Source organism: Bactrocera latifrons, unplaced genomic scaffold (genome assembly GCF_001853355.1).
Source record: "Bactrocera latifrons isolate USDA-ARS-PBARC rearing strain unplaced genomic scaffold, ASM185335v1 scaffold_145, whole genome shotgun sequence".
Classification (NCBI taxonomy): Eukaryota; Metazoa; Arthropoda; class Insecta; order Diptera; family Tephritidae; genus Bactrocera; species Bactrocera latifrons.
This window is the reverse complement of record NW_017534908.1, coordinates 803,381-827,890: the sequence shown is the minus strand read 5'-3', so window position 1 is coordinate 827,890 and position 24,510 is coordinate 803,381. Positions and strand designations below refer to the sequence as shown.

The 24,510-nt window shown below is 33.7% G+C and overlaps 4 protein-coding genes across 11 annotated transcripts; 3 read left to right on the top strand and 1 right to left on the bottom strand.

Annotated features, from left to right (window-relative positions):
- The first annotated feature begins 1,269 nt into the window (after nt 1–1,269).
- On the top strand, nt 1,270–2,640 carry LOC108965670. 3 transcript variants are annotated; one of them, XR_001993124.1, is made up of 2 exons: nt 1,270–2,543; nt 2,601–2,640. XR_001993124.1 is itself a non-coding variant. In XM_018928225.1 (2 exons), exons 1-2 carry the CDS (start codon nt 1,337–1,339, stop codon nt 1,886–1,888), a joined length of 477 nt encoding a protein of 158 aa, XP_018783770.1. In that variant the 5' UTR covers nt 1,323–1,336; the 3' UTR covers nt 1,889–2,610. The 3 variants fall into 3 exon arrangements, 1 of the variants encoding a protein (XP_018783770.1); XR_001993125.1 differs by having other exon boundaries at nt 2,621–2,632; XM_018928225.1 differs by having other exon boundaries at nt 1,323–1,355; nt 1,431–2,610.
- A 4,950-nt stretch (nt 2,641–7,590) lies between these two features.
- LOC108965679 (interferon-related developmental regulator 2) lies at nt 7,591–19,601 on the bottom strand. Its single transcript, XM_018928244.1, has 5 exons — nt 19,014–19,601; nt 12,013–12,709; nt 11,704–11,947; nt 8,312–8,530; nt 7,591–8,241 (listed from the first exon to the last, which is right to left on the bottom strand). The coding sequence occupies exons 1-5, from the start codon at nt 19,042–19,044 to the stop codon at nt 8,158–8,160; spliced, it is 1,275 nt and encodes a 424-aa protein (XP_018783789.1). The 5' UTR covers nt 19,045–19,601; the 3' UTR covers nt 7,591–8,157.
- Nucleotides 9,768–11,109, top strand: LOC108965680. The gene has a single exon (XM_018928245.1). It carries the CDS (start codon nt 9,881–9,883, stop codon nt 10,727–10,729), a length of 849 nt encoding a protein of 282 aa, XP_018783790.1. The 5' UTR covers nt 9,768–9,880; the 3' UTR covers nt 10,730–11,109.
- Nucleotides 19,602–20,887: 1,286 nt separating the features above from the next.
- LOC108965678 (acyl-CoA-binding domain-containing protein 5) lies at nt 20,888–23,852 on the top strand. 6 transcript variants are annotated; one of them, XM_018928240.1, is made up of 3 exons: nt 20,888–21,040; nt 22,134–22,659; nt 22,729–23,852. In XM_018928240.1, exons 2-3 carry the CDS (start codon nt 22,192–22,194, stop codon nt 23,251–23,253), a joined length of 993 nt encoding a protein of 330 aa, XP_018783785.1. In that variant the 5' UTR covers nt 20,888–21,040; nt 22,134–22,191; the 3' UTR covers nt 23,254–23,852. The 6 variants fall into 6 exon arrangements, 4 of the variants coding, with proteins under 4 accessions (XP_018783785.1, XP_018783786.1, XP_018783788.1 ...); XM_018928241.1 differs by lacking the exon at nt 20,888–21,040 and adding an exon at nt 21,056–21,237; XM_018928243.1 differs by lacking the exon at nt 20,888–21,040 and adding an exon at nt 21,334–21,661.
- The last annotated feature ends 658 nt before the right edge of the window (nt 23,853–24,510 follow it).

The window sequence follows — 24,510 nt, the reverse complement described above, 5'->3', positions numbered from 1 at the left end:
GTAAACGTCCAAAAAATTTAATTTAGGTGCTCTTCTGTCCAGTTTTAGAAAGGTCAGTCTAAATTTATTCCAGAAATTGCTAACTGAAGACAAATTATAATAGTTTTAGGACCGACGATTGGTTTTTGACCGACGGATTCATATATAAAAGATAATCCATTTCCAGGTTCAAATTTAATGAGAAATGTTTAGTATCATGTTGGCTGCGGCTACGTCTCAGATAGTAGGACTTGGCGTCACTTGGATCAAGAGCTAGCTGAGGAGATCAGTTATACCATCTGATCAAATTTGACCCGGTTTGATTTCCACATTTCAACAAGTGTGTGTGTTGGCGGCTGTTTTCTTTCGACATGAAAAGTTTGTATGGCAATTTTTAACAAGAAAAAAATGTTAAACAAAAAGTATGCTTAAAAATTTGCTTTTCAAATGGAATCATCATTTTGATGACGATGACTTCTGTTACCTCGATAACATCAAACAAGTTAAAGAAACAGTGCTTGATAAGCGTCGTGTCAGAGGTTTAGCAGAGGATCTCAATATCTCTTTTGAATCGATTCGAAATATTTGGGTTAATAATTTGGGTATGAAGCCTGTCTTTAGCATTGCCGTGCAAAGGACCTGAAGCTGAGAACTCTACATTCATTAAACGCATCAATACTGGCGATAACACGTGGATCTTTAGATTTGACGACGAAACTGTCCAAAAATCTAGCGACTGGCGCTGCTTTCGAAACTAAAAAAAAAAAATAACCGCTGAAGTTCATTCCAGTCAGGGCTTATAGCAAGTGTATGGAGAATTTGATTGAGCGTTGGTATGCTTGTATTGGCTCAGCTAAAGATTTGTATTACATGAAAGGCAGTCGGGTCAAATTTGATCATATGGAAAATCCATGAATTCTGAGCGTTGATATCTCTGTATTGGTTCAAAGTAGCCTAAAGACTGGTACTATTGTATTGAGTCAAAGTATCCTAAAAATTTGTCGTACATGAAAATGAGTCCGGGTCAAATTTGATAATTTGGAAAACCATTTACAGCGTTGGTATGCTTATATTGGCAAAAGATTTGTATTACATGAAAGTCAGTCCGGGTCAAATTTGATCAGATAGAAAATTAAAGAACTCTTTGCTATAGGTTGACTTAAGGCTCTTTAGACTAATATGTTACATTAAACATAAAATAAAGCCAACCTCGAAAATCATGTCAAATATGATATTTACTTTATTTTTTTTTTATAAAACATAAAAGTATACAGAAGTATTTAGTAATTTATTTGAAACCAAATTAAAAGTGTTAAACAAAATAAATAAATACTTAGATAGTAATCTAATTAAAAAAATGTACACCACCTACGACCGTGAGTTTGCCTGGCCTCAAAGGCAATACAATTATTACCTTAAAAGTCTCTACGTCCCCATAAATCCCACAAAAGCGTTTGAAATTTTAGCACAACGAGAGCAAAGGCTAGAGAAGGAACCATCCGAAAATTTTGAGAACGACAAAGTTTCTGAGTTACCAATGCAATTAGAATGGACCTCAGCATTACCATTCGGTCATTTATTAGATCGCAAACTTATACCAATTACTATAACCGACGAAAAGCAACGGCGTATTGACGAACTGATCGAGAGCGATGATTTCAATTTCTTGCCATGTCCGCATAAGAAAGCAGATAAAAGGATGGAGGCTGCGGTGCGTTCTATATCAGCACAGACCGGTATTGAATATGACGAACTGATGAAAGATGTTTATGAACAGAGAGATCAATGGCATCAAACAGCTACTGGACAAGCAGAAATTTATATGAGAGATGCTTTCGAGAAGAAGCGAAACGATAAATTACTAGCAAAAGAGACGGTATTTTCAAGTAGTGGCAGAATAAAATTGTGAAAATGTTGTTGATTAAGATATGGAAGTATTTTTTTTTATCCGAAAAGTACTTAGCTTTCCAAATAAAAGCTAAAAATTGTGATTTTTTTTCACAGTCTCCTTTCAACTCAATACTCTAGAGCCAATCTGCACCAACTCTTCTGCAAATACTTGTTTTTGGAGAGTTTCAAAGTGGCTTCTAATGACGGTGATAAAATCGTCATTATACTCAAACTTTTGTGCGGCGAGTGACTTTTAAGTTTGCAATCAGAAAATAGTCGCAGGAGTCCACTTCTGAAGAATATGGTGGAGGTGTGATCCGGTGCCAAAGTGGAAGACTTTTTTTTGTTCCCACGACTGTCGAGTCTACGTAACTGGAAAGGAACCTTAACCGAATCAAAAAATCCGAATATCCAGGACGTCAAAATAATATTAAGAATAGATGAAATCTTTAATGAAGAACGTTACGGATAACAACCCATCATTAAAAAGAAGGATCAAAAAACGCCCTGAACTTGCGACTATAAACGAGACAAAATTTATTATTTGGAAAACAGCACCTGGACAAATTGGGCTTCACCAAAGTTGCGCAGATCTCTTAGAACGGAGTTTACAAATGTTTTCGATTCCGATAGACAATACTTTGGCTATGCTTTTCGTAATTAAAATCGTATATGTATGTATATGTAAATATTTATTTATACAAAAATATTTCCTGTCATCAAACAAACAGTCTTTGCACTCGCGACTTAGCTCCCACGTCACTGTTGACAGTCATACTCTTGGCAACACGTGCTGAGTAGGCAATTGAGAAGCAAAGTCCTCTCTCAACGAACAAATTCTACAAGTCACTCATCATGCCGTCCTGCTATATGCTGCTGAGGTACGGACGATGACCACACCTGATGAGTCGGCGTTACTAGTTTTCGAGAGGAAGGGTCTGCGGAACTGCGGAAGATTTATGGTTTCTTGATGTGCGAGATATACGACAACATTGACATATGTAGTTCAACGAATTATGAAACAGCGCCTACGCTAGCTAGGGTATGCCGACCGAATGGATGAAAACGTTCCAACTCTGAGAGTCTCAACAGTACCAAGCAGAAGAAGCACTGCATCGGAAAAGACCAGACAGTGAAGGACCTGGCTACAGCGAAAAGAAAGAAATTATACATTTATTCTCCATTTTGTTTCAATTGCTTTTGTCATCTTTCAGCCAAGAGATTGATTCCACGCTCGTAAACGTTTTACACTTGTAGGCAGAAAACTGATCCAAGGGGTTTTAGATGTCCTGATTTAAGGCGAAGGTTCTCCCATCCAAAAATTTTTGAAACACCGAATCAAGAAATAGTCCGAAGATGCCAAGTCTGGTGAATATGGTGGATGTGGTTGCTGCAAAAACTGTTGGTGATTCATCAAACTTGTGCAAGATCTCAAATTATCCTGCTGAAAAACTACACCGTTTCTATTGATCAATTCTGATCTCTTCTATTTGAGTGCATCAATAAATTTGTCCAGCTCGTCACACTTCACAATTAATCGTGGCATTGTCGAGCAAAAGTTGAAAATAAACGATCCTATTGAAATCTCACCAAGCAGATAAGCCGTCGAAGTTGTTTGAACTGGTGCATCCTTTTTAGACCACAATCGCTTGGGATTTACACTTTCGTGGGTCGAACAAATCCCAGTCGTTAATGCGACGAAGCAAATTTCGTTCTGTAAGAACATGAGAATCCCAGATGTTAAGCATCGAAATCAATCCTAGACGTTTCATGTGATTGTGAACGTTTACTTTAGACAAATTAAATCGTTCATCAATCTCTGTAATTGTTATTCGACGATTTAATTCGACGTTCGGCTTTTTTTGCCCACTAATTTTTCCATTGGCGTTCGTTCAATACATCTTCTCCGTATCCATCACATAATTTTCGCTTTCCTCGAAAAGCATTGATTTCCTTTTGACTGTATACCGAAAATGATGTTTTCGATCTTCTTATCTTCGATAGACTGACTACCAAACAAAATCTACTCTAAAAACTTTTAGAAATTTCTATACAAACAAGATTTACTTACTATATCAGCTGTTCAAATATAACCGTAAAGCGGTTAATTGTAAAGTTGGCTGCGAAAAAATTCAATAGTTAAGATGAGATGTTGTCAACAAACGAAATTACTTAGTGAAAGCATTTTTTAAGGTTATAAGGAAATTTAAAGCGCTGAAAAAACTATTTAAACTGAAGGCACCTACGGGACCTTAGAAAAGCACAAACCGTAAAATATGCAAGCATAACCTAGAAATAAAAACACAAAAATATTACGGTCTCCTTTAACCCGTTTTGGTTTTTTTTTTTATTTCATTTCAATTTGCTTTATTTCAAACTATACAGTTACGCTTGTTTTATTTTATTTAAATTTTTTTTGGTGCCTATGGCGGTTTTTTGTTTTTTTTTTGTTTTTTTTTTAATGTTCACTATTTATGTTTTACTCTGTATATACAAACAGCTAAATTAAAAAATAGTTCGGCTGCTAATTTATTTATTGAATACATATTTATATGTAGTATCTTGTATATTTATTTATATGCTACTGTAATATGTGAATATTTCAAAAAACAACAAAAATAAAATATATTTACATAAACTATTGCTATGTGTCACAATTAAGTAATTGCAATATTGGGTGTTGTGAACAAAAAATAATAATTGAAATACGTTTAAATTTTAAAGATCACAAAACATGCCCGCTGCCAAATATTAAATGAATTTAACAGCCGTAAATGTAGAACAATGCCACTGTGAGCGCTAGATTATTTTAATTTTGACATTTCAACATTATATATTTTGGTCCTTTAGTGACTTTTTTATTATTTACTTATTTATTATAGTTTACTTAAAATAAATTTTGTGCAATTCAAGAATTACAATTGAAAAAATTAAAATAAATAAAAAATTAATAAAATAAATACAAATAATAAGAATATGCTAACAATGAGCACGTTATAATATAGTGCTGCAACTGACTCATTCTATATGCGTGGATAGTCACAAAGGACGAACACATCAAATTGAACCTTTTATCTTAAGAGCTAAGTAATTTTTATTTCTCGCTTATTGCTAGCTACTTCGGATACACTTAATCAGTAAAAAAAAATGTGTGTGTTGCGTTATATAATCCCAGCAACTTCGGTTACCGTGATAATTTACAGCCATTGCAGGGCAGGAAAAGTAAGCATTTATATTTTTATTTGACAAAAAGAAAAAAAGATGAAAAAAAATATATATTTTTATATAATAAAAAAAATATTTCAGAATAAAAAAAAAATTCATAAAAAAAACCAAGATTTAAAAAAAAAAAATATTTCTATAAAGAAATTAAATTTAAAAATAAACAAAGAAAGTAAAAAGGGATTAACCGCATGCGAGTAGTTAGTCACGCGTTGGTTTGTTAAAAAAAAAATCTATTTTCTGCTAAAATTACTAGCTATTTCTATAAGATCTGGATTATCCGGTAGGGATAACGTGAAATAGTGAAGAGTTCGAGACTAGAATCAAATTATAAACAATTAATTATGCATGCTTCATAGTACTCATTGCTTTTAATAAGGATTTCGGAATTCTAGAACTAACGGAAAAGTAAAAACCAGTTAAAACTAAAAATTCCAAGAAGTTAAAACTATAATAATAAAATATAACGCAATTCATAAAACCACTCATAACAGTATTTTTCGATATTTTTGAGAGTTGACGAAATTTGAGTTTGTCAATTTTTAGACACTTTTCGATTTTATTAAAATTAGCTATTTTATGGGACCAATAATGCGCGTATAATAGCATTAAAAGATATTCTTCAAAGCGTCATAAGAAGAGAAATTAACAGTAATAAGCTTGCCTTTAGCTACTTTACAAGAAATTTTGGTGATAATAAAAAAATTGGCATTTATTGCAAACTTCCGAAATCTTTTCAAAAATAAAATTTGCTTTTATGTAAAATTTTAAATTTTTTTTTTTCAAAATTTTGAACATTTTATAGTTTATGATAAGCAAAAATAGACTGTTTTCAAAACTTTGAACACTTTTTAACTTATGGTTAACAAAAAATTTCTAAATTTTTTTAGGTTAGAGTAAAAACAATTTGGTTTTTCTGCAATTTTTTTAATTTTTGGGTTATGATCAAAAACTAAAATTGCTGATGTAGCAACGAGTTCGCAAATAAAAATACCAAATAAAAGGTCAAAATATCTTGCATTATAACAATAACGTTAGATTAATGTTAATTCGACTTGTTTTAAAAATAAAATAGTATTCGACTTTTTTATTTTGTAAAAATTTTTAAGATATGATAAACAAAAAGGGCCTTTTTTAAAAAATTTAGTTTTTTTTAGGTTGTAATAAAAAAAATTAAGCTTTTATGCAAACTTTTGACATTTTTTTAGGTTATAATGAAATACTAAATTCTCCGTTATAGTTACGAGTTTGCAAATTAAAGTAGTTAATAATAAATAAAGGTATTGCAGATTTTAACAGCGATATGTAACAAAAATTGTAACTTTTTTGGTAGAGAAAGAAGATTTTTAACAATAAATTTACTCTCATCTCTTTACAAGCTCACTAAAGAAAATTAATCCAACTAAGTGTTTGTTTTGCGATATTGTGAAATTACTTTGAGGTTATGAACAAAAACTCAATTTGCAAACATATAGTTAATAATAAAGGTCATAATAATTAACATTTTACAGTGGAATTAAAAAAGAAATTTCAATAGGAAGGGGCATAATTAGTGAAAATAAAAACTAAAATTGATTAAAAAAATCTAAAAAATATTAAATAAGTCAAAAATTAATTGGCATACATATAGTCAATAATAAAGGTCGAAATAATTACTAATTATTATTAATTGGCATTTTTACAGTGGAATTATTAGTAAAAAGAAAATTTTATTTAAAAAAAAATTTAAAAAATTATTGAACAACAATGTGAACTGTGTGGTTAAAACTTATATATTAAAATTCGTGTTAAATTAAATAACTAGACTTTACAAACGCGTTTTATATTATTCAGCAATGCAATAAAAGTCTGGCAGGACACTCGCAACTGACAAAATTTCGTCAACTCAACACAGTTTTACGCTGCTGACTGCTTGACAGCGCAAGTTGGCCAAAAATCAATGCAAATTAACAGCTAGTTTTCGCTTAACATTAAATATATTTAGTACTTGGTAAGTTTTAATAATATATTATATAATCCTAAATATTTTTTAGGCAAAATCCGCTTACTTGTGCTTATATAATATACATAAACCTATATACATATGTATTTCTGAAGAATTGCAATGCGCTTGTCATTTCATTAACGTTTTTATTTCAGAAGTTACAGTGAATAAAATTAATTCAGCAACAGAATAATTAAGCCAAAGTTATTGTAAGCAAAATATATGCATATAATATAAAAAAAATTCATCAAAGTATTTAAATATTTGTTGTTTTTTGTGTTTTGTTTTATTATTTTACAGCTTCTCTCTTGTGGAATTTAAGAACAAAACTTGAACATAATAGTTCGTACAGCGTTTTTAGTAATATAGCTCGTATGCTTGTATATATAAGTATGTATGTAAGTAAACATGTTTAGAAACTAAATAAATTTCAACTAGCATTTTTTTATTTTATATATATGTATGTAAATATGTATATTGTTTTGTAAGTGGTATGTTATATTTACTTGTTGTTGTTTTTGTTTTTTCTTTTACTTCAATACAGTTTCATATCATAAAATTGCTACATAAATTTAAGTTAATTGTAAGATTTGCATAAATCTTGTGTACACAAATTCGTTGCTATAAATCCAAGGGGGTCGGGGGAGGTAAAAATTGAGCGCAAATGAAATGTACACAAAAATTCAGTAAAGCATCCGTCAGTTTGACCGTCAATGAAATTCAAATGGCGCAAAAAGTGGCGCGCATGCGTACGCCAACTGAGGAATGAGCGCTGCTAGAGCACGCAACAACATTAAACGCAATACGTTAAGCAATAGCGTGTTAGAAAAACGCAAATTCTCTAACTGCCGACACTTTAGCGCATACACTTTACGGCTGCTGCATGTGCAGAGCAGCAACTAATTGGTCAGCAAACTGCACAAGTGTCATCCTACGCATGCGCCACAGTTGAACTAAACTTCTGGTCGCTACACGGCGCGCCGCCAGTTGTATGTGTTCTCCAAAATATGTTTCGTTTTTATTATTTTTTACTTAGTTTAAGCGTTCTCCCATTTTCTATACTCTAACAATTAGCTGTGTGCCTAGTAATTATAACTGCAGCGTTTGTCGCGATTTTTGCCACGCGTTATTGTGCGTGCCTTGAAGGCGGCGGCGTTTAATAAGTGCTGCAGTAAAAGATTTTCATTTACATTTTGGAAAATATATGTTTATATATGTAAGTATGTGTAGACTTACGCGCTCCAGTTTGGATTGTTTGGTTTTAGCGTGTCCATCATCGACAAGTTTAGGACCCAGTTGAAAGATGTCGCGTATGAAATCGTTTTCTTGCAGCTGTGATGTCATGCCGGGACCCATAATGGTGCATAGCGCCGAATATTGATGATGTACGGCCCAGGAATCCAAAACGAGGCACTCGGTGCCAAAGCGAATGTTGATTTCGGGTGATGTATCCTCCTACATGACGAGGGGGAAAAATTGGAATTTCGCTTATTTAATCGAAAACGTCACGCATAATTGTATAAGAAAGCGGGTAATGATGAATGTATATTTGATGTCCATGACAAATGATAGTTTATCCAAAATACCAATTTTATGCAATATTTACAATAATTTATAAGTACACTCGTTCAACAGTTCACCAAGTCAAAGCAACGGGGCGCATTTCTGCACGTTTTGCTGCACTTATTCAACACACACAAAAAACGTTATAAAATGTTTACCAAAAAAATAAAACAAAACACGTTAACTTCGATTACACCCTGGACAGGTGGATTTCTAAGAATATAAAAGGGTATAAAAATATCTCGTTCGGATTGTATGGCCGCTAAATGCTATAGTAGTCCAACCTATATAATTTCTTTGGATATTGAACCGAGGCAAATTTTGTGAAGGCATCTCGTTCAGTAAAAAAAAGGTTTTCATACAGAGACTTAATTATGATCGGGATGTTTGTATGGCACCTATAGTGGTTCGATTTGAAGAATTAATATGGAGATTGTAGCGTCGTTGTAGACAATAATATATGCCAAATTCCGTGAATATATCTCGTAAAATAAAAAAGTTTCCTATAGAAGGACCAGATTTGAACCGGTCAGTTTGTATGGCAGCTATATGCAATAGTGGTCCGATCTGAACAATTTCTTTGGAGATTTTGCAGTTACATTGAACAATAATCCATGCCGAATTTAGTGAAGATATCTTGTCAAACAAAAAAGTTTCCCATAGAATCATCTGACTTCGACCGGTTACTTTGTATGGCAGCTATATGTAATAGTGGTCTGATATAAGCGCTTCCGACAAATGAGCAGCTTCTTGGTTACAAAAAGATATGTGCAAAATTTCAGAACGATACCTCAAAAGATGAGGCTAGTTTGATTAAATACATACGTACAAAGACTGGTGGACAGACAAACAGACAAGGCTAAATCGACTCAGCTTGTCACGCTTACATTTATTATTTTATTTATTACACAGTGTCTCCTTCCTTTCCTTCTGTGTCTTATAAACTTCACGGCAGACCCAAGAAACTTTCTTGGGGGTATAAAAATCATGCTACACAAACTGCTCTTACATGAAATTTTTGTCAATCAATATTTTTTTCTTTTGTATTTCACTTTTATCAAACTCATATTTAAAAATTATAAATAAAAAACTATTATTTTCTATCTTGTTTTTCTAGCAAAAAAAAAACTCTTGCATAATAATAAATAAAATTTAAATTGTAAAAAAAAAAATTGCTAAATTTTCAGTAATAAATTAAAAAGTGCAGCTGTTACTTTAAACTAACACGAAAAACCTAGCAAAATGCTTGTAACCACCTACCAACACGACTACGTGCCGCCCTACACCAAACGCTATGAGTTCGTCAAAAAGCTAGACAAAGCCGAAAAAGAGAAAGAGGAGTGTCAATGCATTGACACAGCAAAAATCGAAGTGCCCAAAGCCGCGCAAGAGAAGTGCGAAAGCACCGCGGAGTGGACTGGCATTGCACCGATGGGACGACTCATCGAACCACGCATCATACCGACCAAACTGACACCAGAACAAGCCGACAACTTAGCCAAAGACACGGATGGTGATTGCTTTAAAGCGCAACCGAATCGTTTTTTGCAAATACTGCGCACTGCCTATCCGGATTTGTATGATCGCCTGAAGCAAATGCCTAAAGATGAGTTGAATAGACGTTTGGAGCGTCAACGGCTCTTTACCACATATCAAATTGATTATTGTAATATGAACGAATATCCGGAGGGTATATATGAGAGTCTCAAAGAGAAGGATGACACCGCTAAACTCAACGCAACGAAATTACTGCAGAAAGTGGGCGCTTGCGATGTCTTCCGCGCCAATGTAATGAAGGAATTGGACAATCAAACACCTAATCCAACCATCACAGATCCCTGCGAGCACGCGTACAAGCCGTTCAAGATCTCCTTTACGGACAGCGCACGTTTCATAAATAGTGGCAATAATTCGCATTGGCGCAGCAAAGCGTTTGTGACGCGCACCAACTTCTCCGAGTATATGGAAACGATTAGCCGCAATGGTTGTGTTATTATGAAAAATAATATACATGATCACAGCAAGTGCGGCAGTAATGGCAAACACTGCCGTCATCCGCTGCTTAATATGTGCATAAATCATGTGCGCTGAGTGCAGAGTGTGCGGAATGCTGAACTCAAGTTTTTAACGTGTTTTATTTTTTGCTTTATACATATGCTTGATAAGTGTCAGCAGTGTTGTCACTATTGTCGGAGCGACTGTGAATATTTTTTGGTTGACAGTTTGGTTAATGCGACCTTGCAGTTTAATTCCTAAGGCTATGTACATATGTAAACTGCTGGATATTCAAGTTGCAATTACACTATTCTGCTCAATGTTATGGCACTAAGGAAATTTTAGTAAAATTTTTAGAATAACAATATTTTTGAAAAAAAAAATCGAAAAGGGATTTGAGTTTAAATAAATTGTTAAACTAATATTTTGGATTAAAGTTTGTTTATTATAAGATTATTTAATGCTAGCGACATACGATAGTGGCAATATAATATAATTATTTAAAAATAAATAGTGAATATTTTGAAGAATGAATTCTATATTACGAGCGTTGTTTTAAAGTTCGGTAGTCAATTAAATTAAGAACGTTTACTTCAGTTGCACAGAAGCAAGAATAAAAAAATTGTCATACAGGAACTTGATTTTGATCGAAGAATTTTGATGGCAGTTATATGCAAAGTGGTCAGATCTGAATAATTTCGTCGGGAATTGCACCACCACCTTAGATAACAAGTTCCCGCATGACTTTAACCATATCTATGGTCCGAACCTGTCGAAACAACACGTTTCCACGGCTTGGACCATTGGAAGACCTCGGTTACAACTTATCTGAACCTTACCATCTTAAAGGGGACTAGATAACCGTAACGACAAGAAAAATAACCCCTACCAAGTTTGCTGAAGAAATCTCCATAATGATATTGTTTTCCATAGAAGCATTTGACTCTGATCGTCCAGTTTACCACTGAATATCAGTCAGCCATTGCATACTTCTTCACTACGCATACTAACAAATTATAAGCAGCTCTTAGCACTGGTTGAAAAACAATAATATAAAATGTTGAACTTACCTCCAAATAGTGTAGCACATCACGGAATGTAGCGCGTTGAGCTTTGCGATCACGCTTGGCGCGATATTTATGTGAATCAGTGGCTAGCTTTTTAACAGCATCGATCAAATCGCCGAGATACTCTTCCAAGAAGTCTTTATCATGTGCGCGACCGCACTCCAGCATTAATGCTAAGGTCTCACCAGCTGCTATGCGCACATCCAAATGTGGCGACTGCAATAGACCCATCAATTTTTTCACCGAACTAAAAATATGAAATACATAATATTATCTAAATGTACTCCAAAAAATTAAAACATTTCAACTTACGGCAACATCGGCTGTCCATTGGTCATGAGCGAGACGAAGTCACCCGACGGTATGAGTGTCAGCAGTAAGCCCCAAGCGGACAGTGCTTCGGCGTGTAAGGTGCCTGCCTCAGCATTCACCGATACTGGTGATTTTTCATCACCACGCAAATAGCTGGCGCTGAAAATGCCTTCAAAAAATTGCATTAAAGTGATAAGATCGCCAATATCCTCGCCACCGAGGAAATTCAATAGACCCAAAGCGGTGCAACATTTGGCACGTGCATCGAATGAGACAGCCTTGTCTTGTACGGTGGTCAACAGACACTGGTTCAACTCTTTTGAGATCTCTACATCACCGCCCAATTGTAGCACCACTAAAGGTGCTAGACGTGCAGCGCCCGACTGTTCGGCGCCTTTGCCACGTCGTATGGATTTTTCAATGCAATCGATTAATGTCACCTTTCGATCGTCTACGAAATCGGGCATATAGCGATGCATGAGAATTTCACAGATATTCTGCAAAGCTGTGGTGCGTGTCTGTGCAGACTTTTCAGTAGCATTTTCGAGCGCTTGCATGAATTTCTCCTCGTAACGTTCATTGGATGAGAGCTCATCCATATCGTTTATGGATGAGGGTGCATTCTCAGAAACGTAAGAATACACGCTGGCATTATCATTGAAGGACTCGTCCTCAGAGTTGGAGTCACCGTTGCGGCCTGTGAAAGATATTGGAAATAAGAAAATATTTAGTATATGGTTTGACACAATTTTGATTTCGTACTAATTGTGAAGAATAAGTATATTAATAATTGGGATAATATATGTAAATCAGCACAAAATACTTCATAGAAAAAATTTTTTAGAACGAACGCATATTTCTTCTATGTATACTATATATACAGTTCGCCGGGCATATCGTTCTATTTAACTCTTATTCTCATATTCTATTTGCAGCCGCCCAAATGTATCACATTTTATATTAATGGTCAGACCTAACCTTACATATAAAACAAATTGCAGCTTTACAGCATAAAACTACAAATTTCTATATGTGCTCGTCGTAAAGCAGATAAAATGAACATTACGTCATAGGTTTGGTACATAAATGAGAAATCTATTGAACTTTACCGCCGCACTCTCACCATCCGGCAATAAGTATTCCACAGCATCAGCAGATATGCTATATTTAGAAATGTCATCTGATTTGTATACAAAACAACAACAAAGAAAACTATGCGGGGGTGTATATTACGCACATACATATGTACGTATGTATCTTCATGCAAACAGCCTACATATGAATACAAAGGCGGCACTGCTCCCAAATAAAAATGAATGAACAAAGATAAAAAATAATAAGAAAAAACTTAATTTGTACTTCACTGCGGCTGTTACACCATTCACACAAGTCCGTTCTTATAGCACGAAAGGGTATAAAAATATATTTATTTATATTTTGTTTGGTCAGTTTATATAACAGCTATGTATGTATGTATATGTTATAGTGCTTTAAGTTCGGCAATTACAACAAATGAACTGCGTCTTGGGGAGAAAAGGACAAGTGCACATTTTCAGTTTGATATCTCAAAAACTGAGGGACTAGTTCACGTATATAGCGACGGACAGACATACGGAAATTGCTATATATATAAAATCAGCTCATCATGCTGATCATTTATATTATGTATAGTAGGGTCCACAGCGTTTCCTTCTGGATATTACGAACTTCATGCTAAACTTAATAGAAACTGTTCCAGGTATACAACTTTGTAAGAATCTCGACAAATAAAATCATACGACATTAAGCACAAGTAAACACAAACTTTCCTTAATGGTTGGAATGCCGTGCAAAAATACTCCGGCTGGTGTGTGTGCATGGATATGGCATGAGTGCTTTATTGTGCCATTACAACTGCCGCCTACATTCATACGTCAACGGCGAAAAGTCGAGTCATCTAGAATTGCATTAGTATATACATATTTATGTATGTATGTGTATGGTATATGTAGCGAAGTAGTGGAAGCGAATAAGAAGAAGAAGAGGCTTTGGCGCATTTTTATGAATGAATCATCTACGCCCATAAGCATACAAACGGGGCCACCAGTCCACGCTAGTAAGCGTACAACGATATGTATGCTTGTATGTAAGTTGCATAGAAAATTCTTCAGGCCACATGGCAGTTGGGCGACTACCGCGAGTGGTGAACAAATAAAGTGCAAAATCAACAACAAATGTTGTTAGGAAAGTTTAGCAAGGTGTAGACAAATATGCTTATTTACACAGACATTTGATTGCATAAAATAGTGGGGTTCTATAAATATCGGAAATGTGTAAATAAAGAGGAGGTGGTGGAATGATTTATTGATAGCACAGTAGTGATTAGAAGGTTCAAACAATTGTTTCTAAAAAACACCATGCAAATTAAACACACATATAAATATTAAATTCAAGAAATTACTATAATAAAAAAAGGAGAATTCTACCTGCGCACTTGCACTCAAATATTTACTAAAAAACAATTAACAAAAAAGTGCAAAGTGTCATAGGTACCATAAAAACTTTTGTATTAATAAAAAGAAAATATATTGATACTACATAATTTATGATGCAATAAAATAAATGACAAGTAAGCGGTAATCAAATTTCAGAGTGTCAATGTGCCCAAAGCACAAAATATGTGCTGATTTGCAATTACTTTCATTTAATTCAGACTACTTCGCGTAATATTTGTTAAGAATTATGACACTGTGCGACAACAATCAAAATTAAAAACGAAAATGCTCAGAGATTGCCATATTAAATATAAACAGGATGCAATATATAGAATATATCGATATACATTTTATTGAATGTCAAGATATACACTTCATTAAATGTTATAGCAATATTAATATCTTCAGTTGCTCAGCAAAAACAATCAAATGGAAATCGCAACCAAAAATTACGATGAAAAATGCTACTAAACATTTTTATTCATTTATTGACATACAAAAATATTTAATTCATATTAGTATATTAATAGGTTTGAGAAAAATGATTGTAGCAGCTAAATTTGAGACATTTCACCGAATTTTATTCAATTACACTAAAAAGAGAGGTTAAACATAGTATACATACGTACAAAGAAATTCATATATATTTATATATAAATATTTTTTTTATGTCTACATAGTATGTAGATAGGAATATCTGTATTTTTTTTTTTTTTTTTGTTTTTGTAGGTGAACGAATTCTACTCGGCTATACAACTTGTATATGTCCAATAACCTGGCGGCCTTCAACAAAATAATTACCAAAACAATTTATTTAAATGGTTTTACTCTTAAACATGTTTGTTTGCGCTTTGAGATTGACTACAAGCGCTTTCTCAGACACAACTCAAGCTGAATTGAATTAGCCACATCCGTCTGTCACTCTGTATATACATACATATGTATGTAAGTAAGTACGTGAAGTTGTCGAGATTTGGATCTAAAATTTTGTACAAGTTCTTCTCTAGCTGAGAAACTGCTCATTTGTCGGAATTGCTGTTATCGAAACTGCCATACAAAATAAACTCTTTCGCAGCTTTATTCTGGATACTGTAGCAGGTTAAACTGACATCGTGCCAAATACATATCCAGCATGCAACGAGTCGCCGCCTGACTCTCACCACCTCTTTGCATGCCCAGCTACCCCTACATATCTAACACAAATCCCCCTATGATCCGTTGAAACAGCACGTTACCGGGGCCTACAAACGGACCAATCAACATGAAGTCCTAGTAGGGAACACACACGAAATTTGGACAGGCAACGGTACGATCCCCGAAAAAATTGTTCAGATGAAACTACAATAGCATATAGTTCTCATACAAACTGGCCGATCAAATCAATATTATCGTATTTTTATATCATATTGGTTTCAAGGAATGCCCTTATAAGGGGTATTATAACTTCGGGCAAGGTTTTTATTATATTCTATTAATTTAATAATATTTAAGAAACAATTTGCGTACAAATTTTTATGACTTTGTTATTAATACCTGCAAATTTCTACACTTATATACTTTTAATGAAATTGTGTTATTACTTTTCACTTTTGTTGCTTGGCAATCAGCTTGGCAATCGCAAAATTGCAAAACGAATAGAAAGTAACATTTAGCACACATTTCATTACATATTTATAAACTTAGTTTCTTAATTGTGTATCAGAGGCATACACAAAGAAACTTCCGCAAGAAAGCGATGCATCACAGCCCACCAGAGAAAGACATTCCAACGCAGAAGCGAAAAACAAAATATCTTTGAATTCATATGAAATAAATTATTTTTGTACACACATTTATAAATTTTCTATGTGTATGGTAATATACATATGTATGTGTAACTAAGGCATTTCGCTTCCTACTGTGCATTTGGCACAAGGTGATTTCCGCTTCAGCTAAAACGAGCACATGAACCAGAAAGGCGCATGACAACATAGGTGTTTTTATGTTTGCATGCATGCACGGAGTAAATATGTTAGCATATACACGAAATATGCAATCTCAAATCGTTAAAACACACTACTTAACGGTTTGCCTAATGCACAGGCTGGTTGACGGCTCGGCAAGCGAGGAAAATCCCATATGTTTAAACGCCAAATTGCGAACCATGCACAGCATAACAATTTTGTGTAAGAAACAAGTTTTACGAACCGACTGTGCAATTGAAACAAATGAAATTAAAAAATATATATATCTCTGGCAAACCGCATGCCTTACACAAAGCAGCGAACAGCTGATTGCATTTGTTGTGTTGGGAGAGCCGATGACATGACTGCAAATGCAGACTGCTATTGGCCAGACAGGCTGGCCTTCGCAGGCATTCTCAGTGCAACACAAATCATACTTAATGTATGTACGTATGTGAATATATATAAACTGTGTTTGTGTGCGTGAAATGAAAGTTGCTGGCCTGCTTGGGAATTTGGCCAAAGCAGGTTCGAGCCAATTTGGTTGGAGTTGGAGTTGTAGTCGCTTTGACAAGTATTAGAGGCCATTGATGTAACTTAGGGTGCAGTTTCGTACATAAACCAACAAATATACATGAAGGCATGCCTCAAAAATTTACAAAAAGCAAAAGAAAAAAAGCCTGCTTGGTAAATGCGAAGTAGGCCAATCGAAAGGAAAGTATGAAAGGATCATTGCATAAGTGAGCTAAGAGGAGTGTAGAAAAATATATATAAATGGCTAACTTACTGCTAACGGTTTAAGTACATAAAAGACAAATTCGAAAAATTGAGACCAGCTGCCCAAATCTAACCCAGACTGGTTCATTTTCCTATTTCACTTAATTCTAAATATGTATCCACTAAAAGGAGCATACCGTGATTTTACCGAAGCAATTAATTTAATGAGACAAAATTGGACAGAAAAAGAAGTGCGCGAAATTTCAGATAGATTACTCGGTACTGATGGACTAGGTTATGCATGTTCAGATAGACGGACATGGCTGAATCGATCTACATGCATATATATACACTTCTTAAGGTCTTCGACGTTGCCTTCAGAGTGATACAAATTTCTCTTTTCAGGTTACAATAACCCAAAAATGGTTCGCTATATTACAATAGCTATTTTATTGTTAGTAGAACAAATATATGACTTTATTTTCGAAAAATAAGTATTTTGAAGATACGCGCTTATCGCAACTTCAACAAGTTTATTTTGTTCAGGAACTAAATACATGATTTTTTTGCTATCAGCTAAATAATATACAATGTACATATATACATATATAGTATTATACAAAGTAAAGGGAGAGGCGTGAGAATATTTAAACGTACCAAAATGTGTATTTTGAGAAATGTATACATATTTATGCATATACATATGCATGCTTCACTTATTTACCATGTGCGATAGGCAGGCACAAACCAGCTGTTTTCACAAACAAAAATACATTTGAATTCATACAAATGTGCCAGCACAGCTGAACTTTATACGTACAAAATTATTATGTATAATTATATATGCTATATTCAGTGTATATAGATTTGATTAGTCTGCGTGAGCGTGTTGGCAAAGTGTCTATACATATGTATGTGATATAATGGCTCAGAGATAAAAGCGAACTGTTGCTTCGTTGGCTGGCATTGAAACTGTTTTATAAAATTATATAGAAACACTAATCACATGCATACGTCCACACACATTTGTGTATGAAAAAACATGCTAGAGATTATTACGACACAGTAATAATCAAAAGATAAGAATGTGGCGAGTAATCTACATACATGAGCATACATTTATAGCCGTATGCGTACAAATGTATAGTTTGTTTGTACAAATAAAAAAAGGGTTTTTCGTTTATTTTGCGTTTAAAATACCTTTTACGTAGTGAAAAATCAAATAGAAATATAGTCATTACTAGCCAATAAAATCTGCGATTGACACATCTAAAAAATTGGTATTTTTCGATTTGAAAATAGTATGTAAATCAAATACTTCAAAATTTTTTGGTATGTATGTATTTATTACTTTAAACGTTTTTTCCGTTTTACCTACTTTAAGAACAGAGTGAAAACTTGTTTTGTGCCAAAAAAAAAAAATTATAAAAAGTTTTATTAAATATTTAGTTATTAAATTTCTCCACGTGATTGTTACCCACCAACCATTTTACTAAAAATCATGAATGATTACGAAAGCAAAAACTACTGTGATAATTACAAATTTTTATAATTTGATATTTTTTATAAATAATATACATACATATAAGAATGAAAACTAATTAGTGTGAAATTCAGTGAAAGAGCACAGGCGGGTTATTAACTTAATCTATACGCACACATATTCATATTTGTATATTTTGCTGGTGATAATTTGCACCACAAGTTCAATTTAGCGTATTTTTGCGAATTTCTTATTTTTTGACACTAATACATGACTTTGTTTATGCTATTTTAAACACATTTGCGCAGAAAAGAATTGCACTTGCATGTAAAATACAAAATATACTAATTGAATTCGGAAAATTACAGCAATTATTTTGCTTACCTTTGCCACCTTTCTTGTTGCGTCGCGGCATTTTCTTGTCTTTATTCGACGTCTTCCGTTTAGATTTAGGCGATGTAGCGGAAATTTTGAATGAGCACAAAGAAGCCGTTGTAAAGTTGGTAGCAATCGTATTACCAGTTATAATACCCGTCTTTCTTTTAACTAAATACCTCTGCTTATCAGTTAATATTGTTAAGGAAGTTGAAGTAGATTGAAATCCCTGATGCGATGACAAGGATACGCGCAAATTAAGTATGCCTTTTGTAGCGCCTTGTTTGTCTTTGTCTTCTTCCTGCTTTTGCAGTTGCAGATACTTTCCTATATGCTTTTGAACGAGTTTGGCGCGTACGTTTGCCAACTCTTCTTCAGTTGTTTTCTCTACGGAGGTGCAGCACAAAGCGTGAGCAATGATGAACGACTAACTGCAAGAGACTAGCGTTGATTCTTTTTGAAAGGATTGACAGCCAAGCACGAGGTTATTTAGCGTTTTGTTATTACACTATATTTTTGCGCGGCTATTTAAAATTTAGAAGGTAGTTTTTAAATTATATTAATTTACGATATTCCTGGTTGTATTTATTTAATCGCTTTTTAAAACTTGTAAAAATTTAAAAGTTTTTCTTTGTGTACTTAAATTTAATTTTTTAGTTGTCCAAAATTTTTCTTTATTATTTCTTAATTAATTTTCAAAGATTGATAGGTTTGGGGTTTTATATCCAATTGATTTTTGAAGGGGTAAATTTTTTTAAAGGTGCACTTAATCAAGACGTAGCTATGTAAAAGTTTTGATTCTTCCAATTTTTATAAATAGTAGAAAACTTTTTATATTCGTTTATTTGTTGTTGATTTTTTCCTTTCGCAAATTTCACTGCACTACACAAACTCACGTTGTTCAATGTTAGCAAATTTAACGCGTGAAAATTATTTATACGTTTCAATTCTTGCTCAGCTTCAGTGAATTTCAATGAATAATGCTTTTTATTTTGTTGTTGTAGTTTTGATTTTGTTGTTGCAACAAATTTCATGATTAATCGCAAGTTTCGAGTTGCTGATAAATTCTGTCTCTGTTTGTCCACCAGATAACGATCCGATTTATGCACAGCACTACCTAGAAATGGCAGAATGCAATCTTCGTATCGACCAGCTGAACCACCTCCGCGTCGAAGAGGGGCGTTAACGCGAAAATTCAATAACAGGTAAATTTGTGTTAATTCTTTTACATATACCTTCCACTCTTTAGTCTAAAATTTTAAAATTTTTGAATCTGTATAATTAGGTTTGGCAATTTCGAAAAAAAAAAATATTGTGAAATATTTTTCCGAAGTAGGTATTGCACTTCGTTGTCGAACTTCACAAGGTCGTTCGTCACCGCGCGTCACACTTGCTTTTACCAACTTTGTGAAATGCGAAAAATTATTGCATTCGCCGAGTTTAAAAAATTGCTAACAATTTTGCAATTGCAAATTTTTAATGGTAATATATTTTATCAATAATTATACACTGACTGCGAAATAAAACTCCACGCGTTGTTAACTCAATCAATTCATTTACACGAATGAAAAAGCGAAAGAAGAACGCGAATTTCTGAGAATTTCAAGATTGACGGGAACGATGAAAGTGAAACTGAAAACTATAATCTGATATGAGATTTAGTTTTTATAAGGAAAATGTGTACATGTTAGGAAAATATTTGTATTACTTCTTTTTATTATTTTATAATAAATTTATATTAATATTAAGCAAGCATTTAATTATTTTAAAATAAGCATAATTTTTTGCAACACTTGCTTGAAATTATGCTTGTCCAACATTTGATTGAAGGTATGAAAATCAACCCAATGATTGAAAGAAAGAGTGATAACAGAAATAAACAAAGGCAATTTTATTTAGTCAAAAAGAGAAATTACAATAAGTATTCTACAAGTTTTAGCATAGTAGGGAAATATATTGTACAACTTAAAACTGTATATAAAACTATAAATATAATTTAAACAAAGCTGATTCTTATTTATACGCAATAATATCAAGTATGTACAACTGCGAAGTTTCTATTATTATAACAAATACGACTATGCCTGAAGTGTAATTAACGATATAACTTAATAAAATGCATACCCTATAACAAGCTAGGAAGTTTTCAGCATGTATTAAGGCATATACATTTTACAGATGAAATGTTCCAAAGGAGTGCCTCAGCAAACATTTGAAGTATTTAGTATAGAAGGTAATACACCTTACATGTAGGCATGTAAAACTTTACGTAGTTATATGCCTACATGTGCATACACTGCAAATATGTAGTAATATTATCGAGCGGAAACGCTAGGATGGAGCAAAGGTCGTTTATTGAGTTTAAAACTGATTTCAGCGCTATATCAAAGGTCGTTAACGCAATAGCATTTTGTTTAATTCATTTGAGTATGAAGAAATTGAACAAAGGCATGTCCATAGGGAAATGGAAAAAAAACGAATTAAAGTAAAAAATAAAAGCTAATTGCCACAGCAAATATTGAAACTATTGGGAGACCATAAACTGATTCGCTCCGTTAATTTTTGCAAATTTCATAAGTTAAACACTCTTAATCCATTCATTTTCCAACTGGCTTCCAACAAATCGCTTGCATAGTACGTGGTTGCTTCTCAGTGAGGTAAAACTTGTCTAGCGACTATTTTTGACCCACTGAAATTTATACTGCTCTTAGCACGTCAGTGCGTAACTTGACGGATTCGGATTTAAAGCTTAATAGAGAATTTACGTATAGTTTCCGCGATATGATTGTGCACCTTTAACAAGTAAAGTTTGCTTGACTTATTTGTAAGTTTTTCCACCCTGGAAACTTTAAATTCGTGTGATTTATGTTCAGAAAATAGTTCGCCTCCCAACGATTTTGTATTTAGTAAATGTGTGGCAATATTTATTGCATATAGTATATGTGTCTCTCTCCCGATATTTAGTGTTATTTATTGAACTTTAATTTCATGCCTCAATTGATTACAAAATTTGCATTAACTTATTTCAACTTTTATGCATTTATTTGAAATATTTAATCTTATCACACACACACATATATTTAATTACTTAATTCGCGCAGTTGAAGATTAATTCTATACTCATTCCAGTAAATCAAACCTAACTAGAAACGCCTTATTACTTCGCAACAAAAATACTGCCAGTACAATGGCTTCTATAGAGGAGCGCTTTCAAGCCGCCGTCAATGTGATCAAAGGGTTGCCCAAAAATGGCCCATATCAACCTAGCACCGCCATGATGCTCAAATTTTACGGTTACTATAAGCAAGCAACAGAAGGTCCGTGTCATCAAAAGCGTCCTGGTTTTTGGGATGTTGTTGGCAAAGCGAAATGGGATGCCTGGAATGATAATCGACACTTAGAGAAACATCAAGCAATGGAGCGTTACGTGAATAATTTGCGTGAAATAATTGAAACGATGTCATTTACCGAAAACGTACAAAACTTTGTTGGTAGTATTAGTGGTTTGGACAATATAAATTTAGAGGAACTGGATAAGGTTGCTCCAGGTATGCGAGAACTTGCAGAGTCGCACCCGAATTCACCATTCAATTCGAGAACGAATAGTCCACAACATGGTGTGAGTTTAAATGGTAGCAGTGGTGAAGAAGATGAGGTATGGCAATGTTTCCTAATTCATATGTAGGTACATATTAAATATGTAAGTAAAATTTATTCTTTTTAGCTTCCCACTAATTCCACGATAAACGGTTCCGTCTCACGCCACAATCATCTCACTGATAATAATTTAACAAATGGCACCAGTGAACGCGATGGCATTAACGCCCCACAAACAAATTCTACAGTTTCTGCAATGCCAGAAATACCTGTGACACACTCAAGCTATGCTATGTCTAACGGCACTGTGGATCAGTCTGATGATGAATATGGTGATCCGGTGAATATGAATATAGATATTACTGAAACAATGCAGCATAATTCTGAAATGCTTAAGCAAATTCAAGCCACAGTGCTGCGCATGAATGCAGATTTAGTAGCAGTAAATCAACGCATGAATAGCTTGGAAAAATTGTTGAACGACATGCGTACAACTGCAGCTCAGAAAACTACAAACCAAAACAGAACCCGTGGATACCCGAAATGGTGGCCGTTTGCTGATATTTCACCGCTTTGGTTTACGTTACTAGTGTTATGGCCTTTCGTGATTGGAAGGTTATCACGAGCAGTGACAGCACCACGTCGAAAGTAAAATCATGCGAAATCGCAGGGTAGAATATGTCACAGTAGTAATATAACAAATGGTAAGGAATGAAGAAATGTATGACGTTTCAAGATATGTATCTAAATCTTCAACTGCTTGTAGTACATTGACGTTACTGGATGAAGGTTAACATTTGTTGGTAAAGAACGATCTGATACTTTCACAGCTATATTACTTTTTTTACTTTTGCGCAAAATAAAGTACAGAATAGATACTTTATATGCGAATTTAAATATGTAATAAGAAAGTGAAACAGCGATATATAAAACTGGGATCAGGTTTTGTGATGCATTGTAGTATAACATTTATTTTTACAAGTATATGTTTATATTTTGTATTTTTGCAGCTTATTCAATTGTTTTTTTTTTTTTTAATGTAGATCCAAATGTACCTTTATTCAACATTCCCTAGTGAAATAGGTAGTGCTCAAAACTATCGGAAATAATCTTTAATATAAGCATACTGAAAATGTAATAATATTCTTTATATTCGTTTTGGTTACCATCGTTTTTAATTTGGTTGTTAGTTCTATTGAATATGTATTGCTTAATGTTTATATATGAATACAAGGTGATTTCCAAAGTAAACTGGACTTGTTTTTTTTTTTTTGGAAAAATCAATTTATTTTATTCAAAATAATCTCTTGCTTAAATATAGTTTTTTGCACGTTTCAAAACTATGTCGAACAAGTGTTTTAGTTCGTTGGCCGATATGGCCACAAGTACATAGTACATATGTCATAAGCGTCGATCGATGAGCCAACAACAAATGCCAACTTTTATCTTCGCTATATTCGGGCCGAACACGTCGAATACGGCGCACCAATTGCTTCAAAACTTTAAGGTAGAATACTGTATTAATTTTTGGCCGAGTGGAATAAATTCTTTGTGGACAACAACCTTGGAATCATAAGGAAATCAGCATTGTCTTCACTCTTGATATCTACACGGGATCATATTGGAAACGTTTCGACACCAGTCAAAATATTGTAAAGTAAGTTTTTTGTCCTTTTTGACCTCTTTAATGATGTACTTCGAATGTTGGATTCTGAGCAATTTTTAGTCGTCAGTCAATTTGTGCGGAACAAACCGTGCACACACCTTTCATAAGCCCAAATTGACTCTTTGTTCAAAGCTTATTTTGGCACCTACAACACAAACATACTGACACTTAAAAAACAAAAACCTTACTTCCAATCGATGAAATTTCATGAAATTTTACTTTGTAACGCTCCTTGTAAATACA

What these genes read in the sequence shown, in the direction of transcription:
- LOC108965680 (XM_018928245.1), top strand. Translation starts at nt 9,881, where the DNA reads ATGCTTGTAACCACCTACCAACACGACTACGTGCCGCCCTACACCAAA.
- LOC108965678 (XM_018928240.1), top strand. Translation starts at nt 22,192, where the DNA reads ATGGCTTCTATAGAGGAGCGCTTTCAAGCCGCCGTCAATGTGATCAAA. An exon ending in GCAGTGGTGAAGAAGATGAG is followed by an intron (nt 22,660 to 22,728) that starts GTATGGCAATGT and finishes TATTCTTTTTAG; the next exon opens with CTTCCCACTAATTCCACGAT.
- LOC108965679 (XM_018928244.1), bottom strand. Translation starts at nt 19,044, where the DNA reads ATGCCGCGACGCAACAAGAAAGGTGGCAAAG. An exon ending in CAACAAGAAAGGTGGCAAAG is followed by an intron (nt 12,710 to 19,013) that starts GTAAGCAAAATA and finishes TATCTTTCACAG; the next exon opens with GCCGCAACGGTGACTCCAAC. An exon ending in AATGGACAGCCGATGTTGCC is followed by an intron (nt 11,948 to 12,012) that starts GTAAGTTGAAAT and finishes TCATATTTTTAG; the next exon opens with TTCGGTGAAAAAATTGATGG.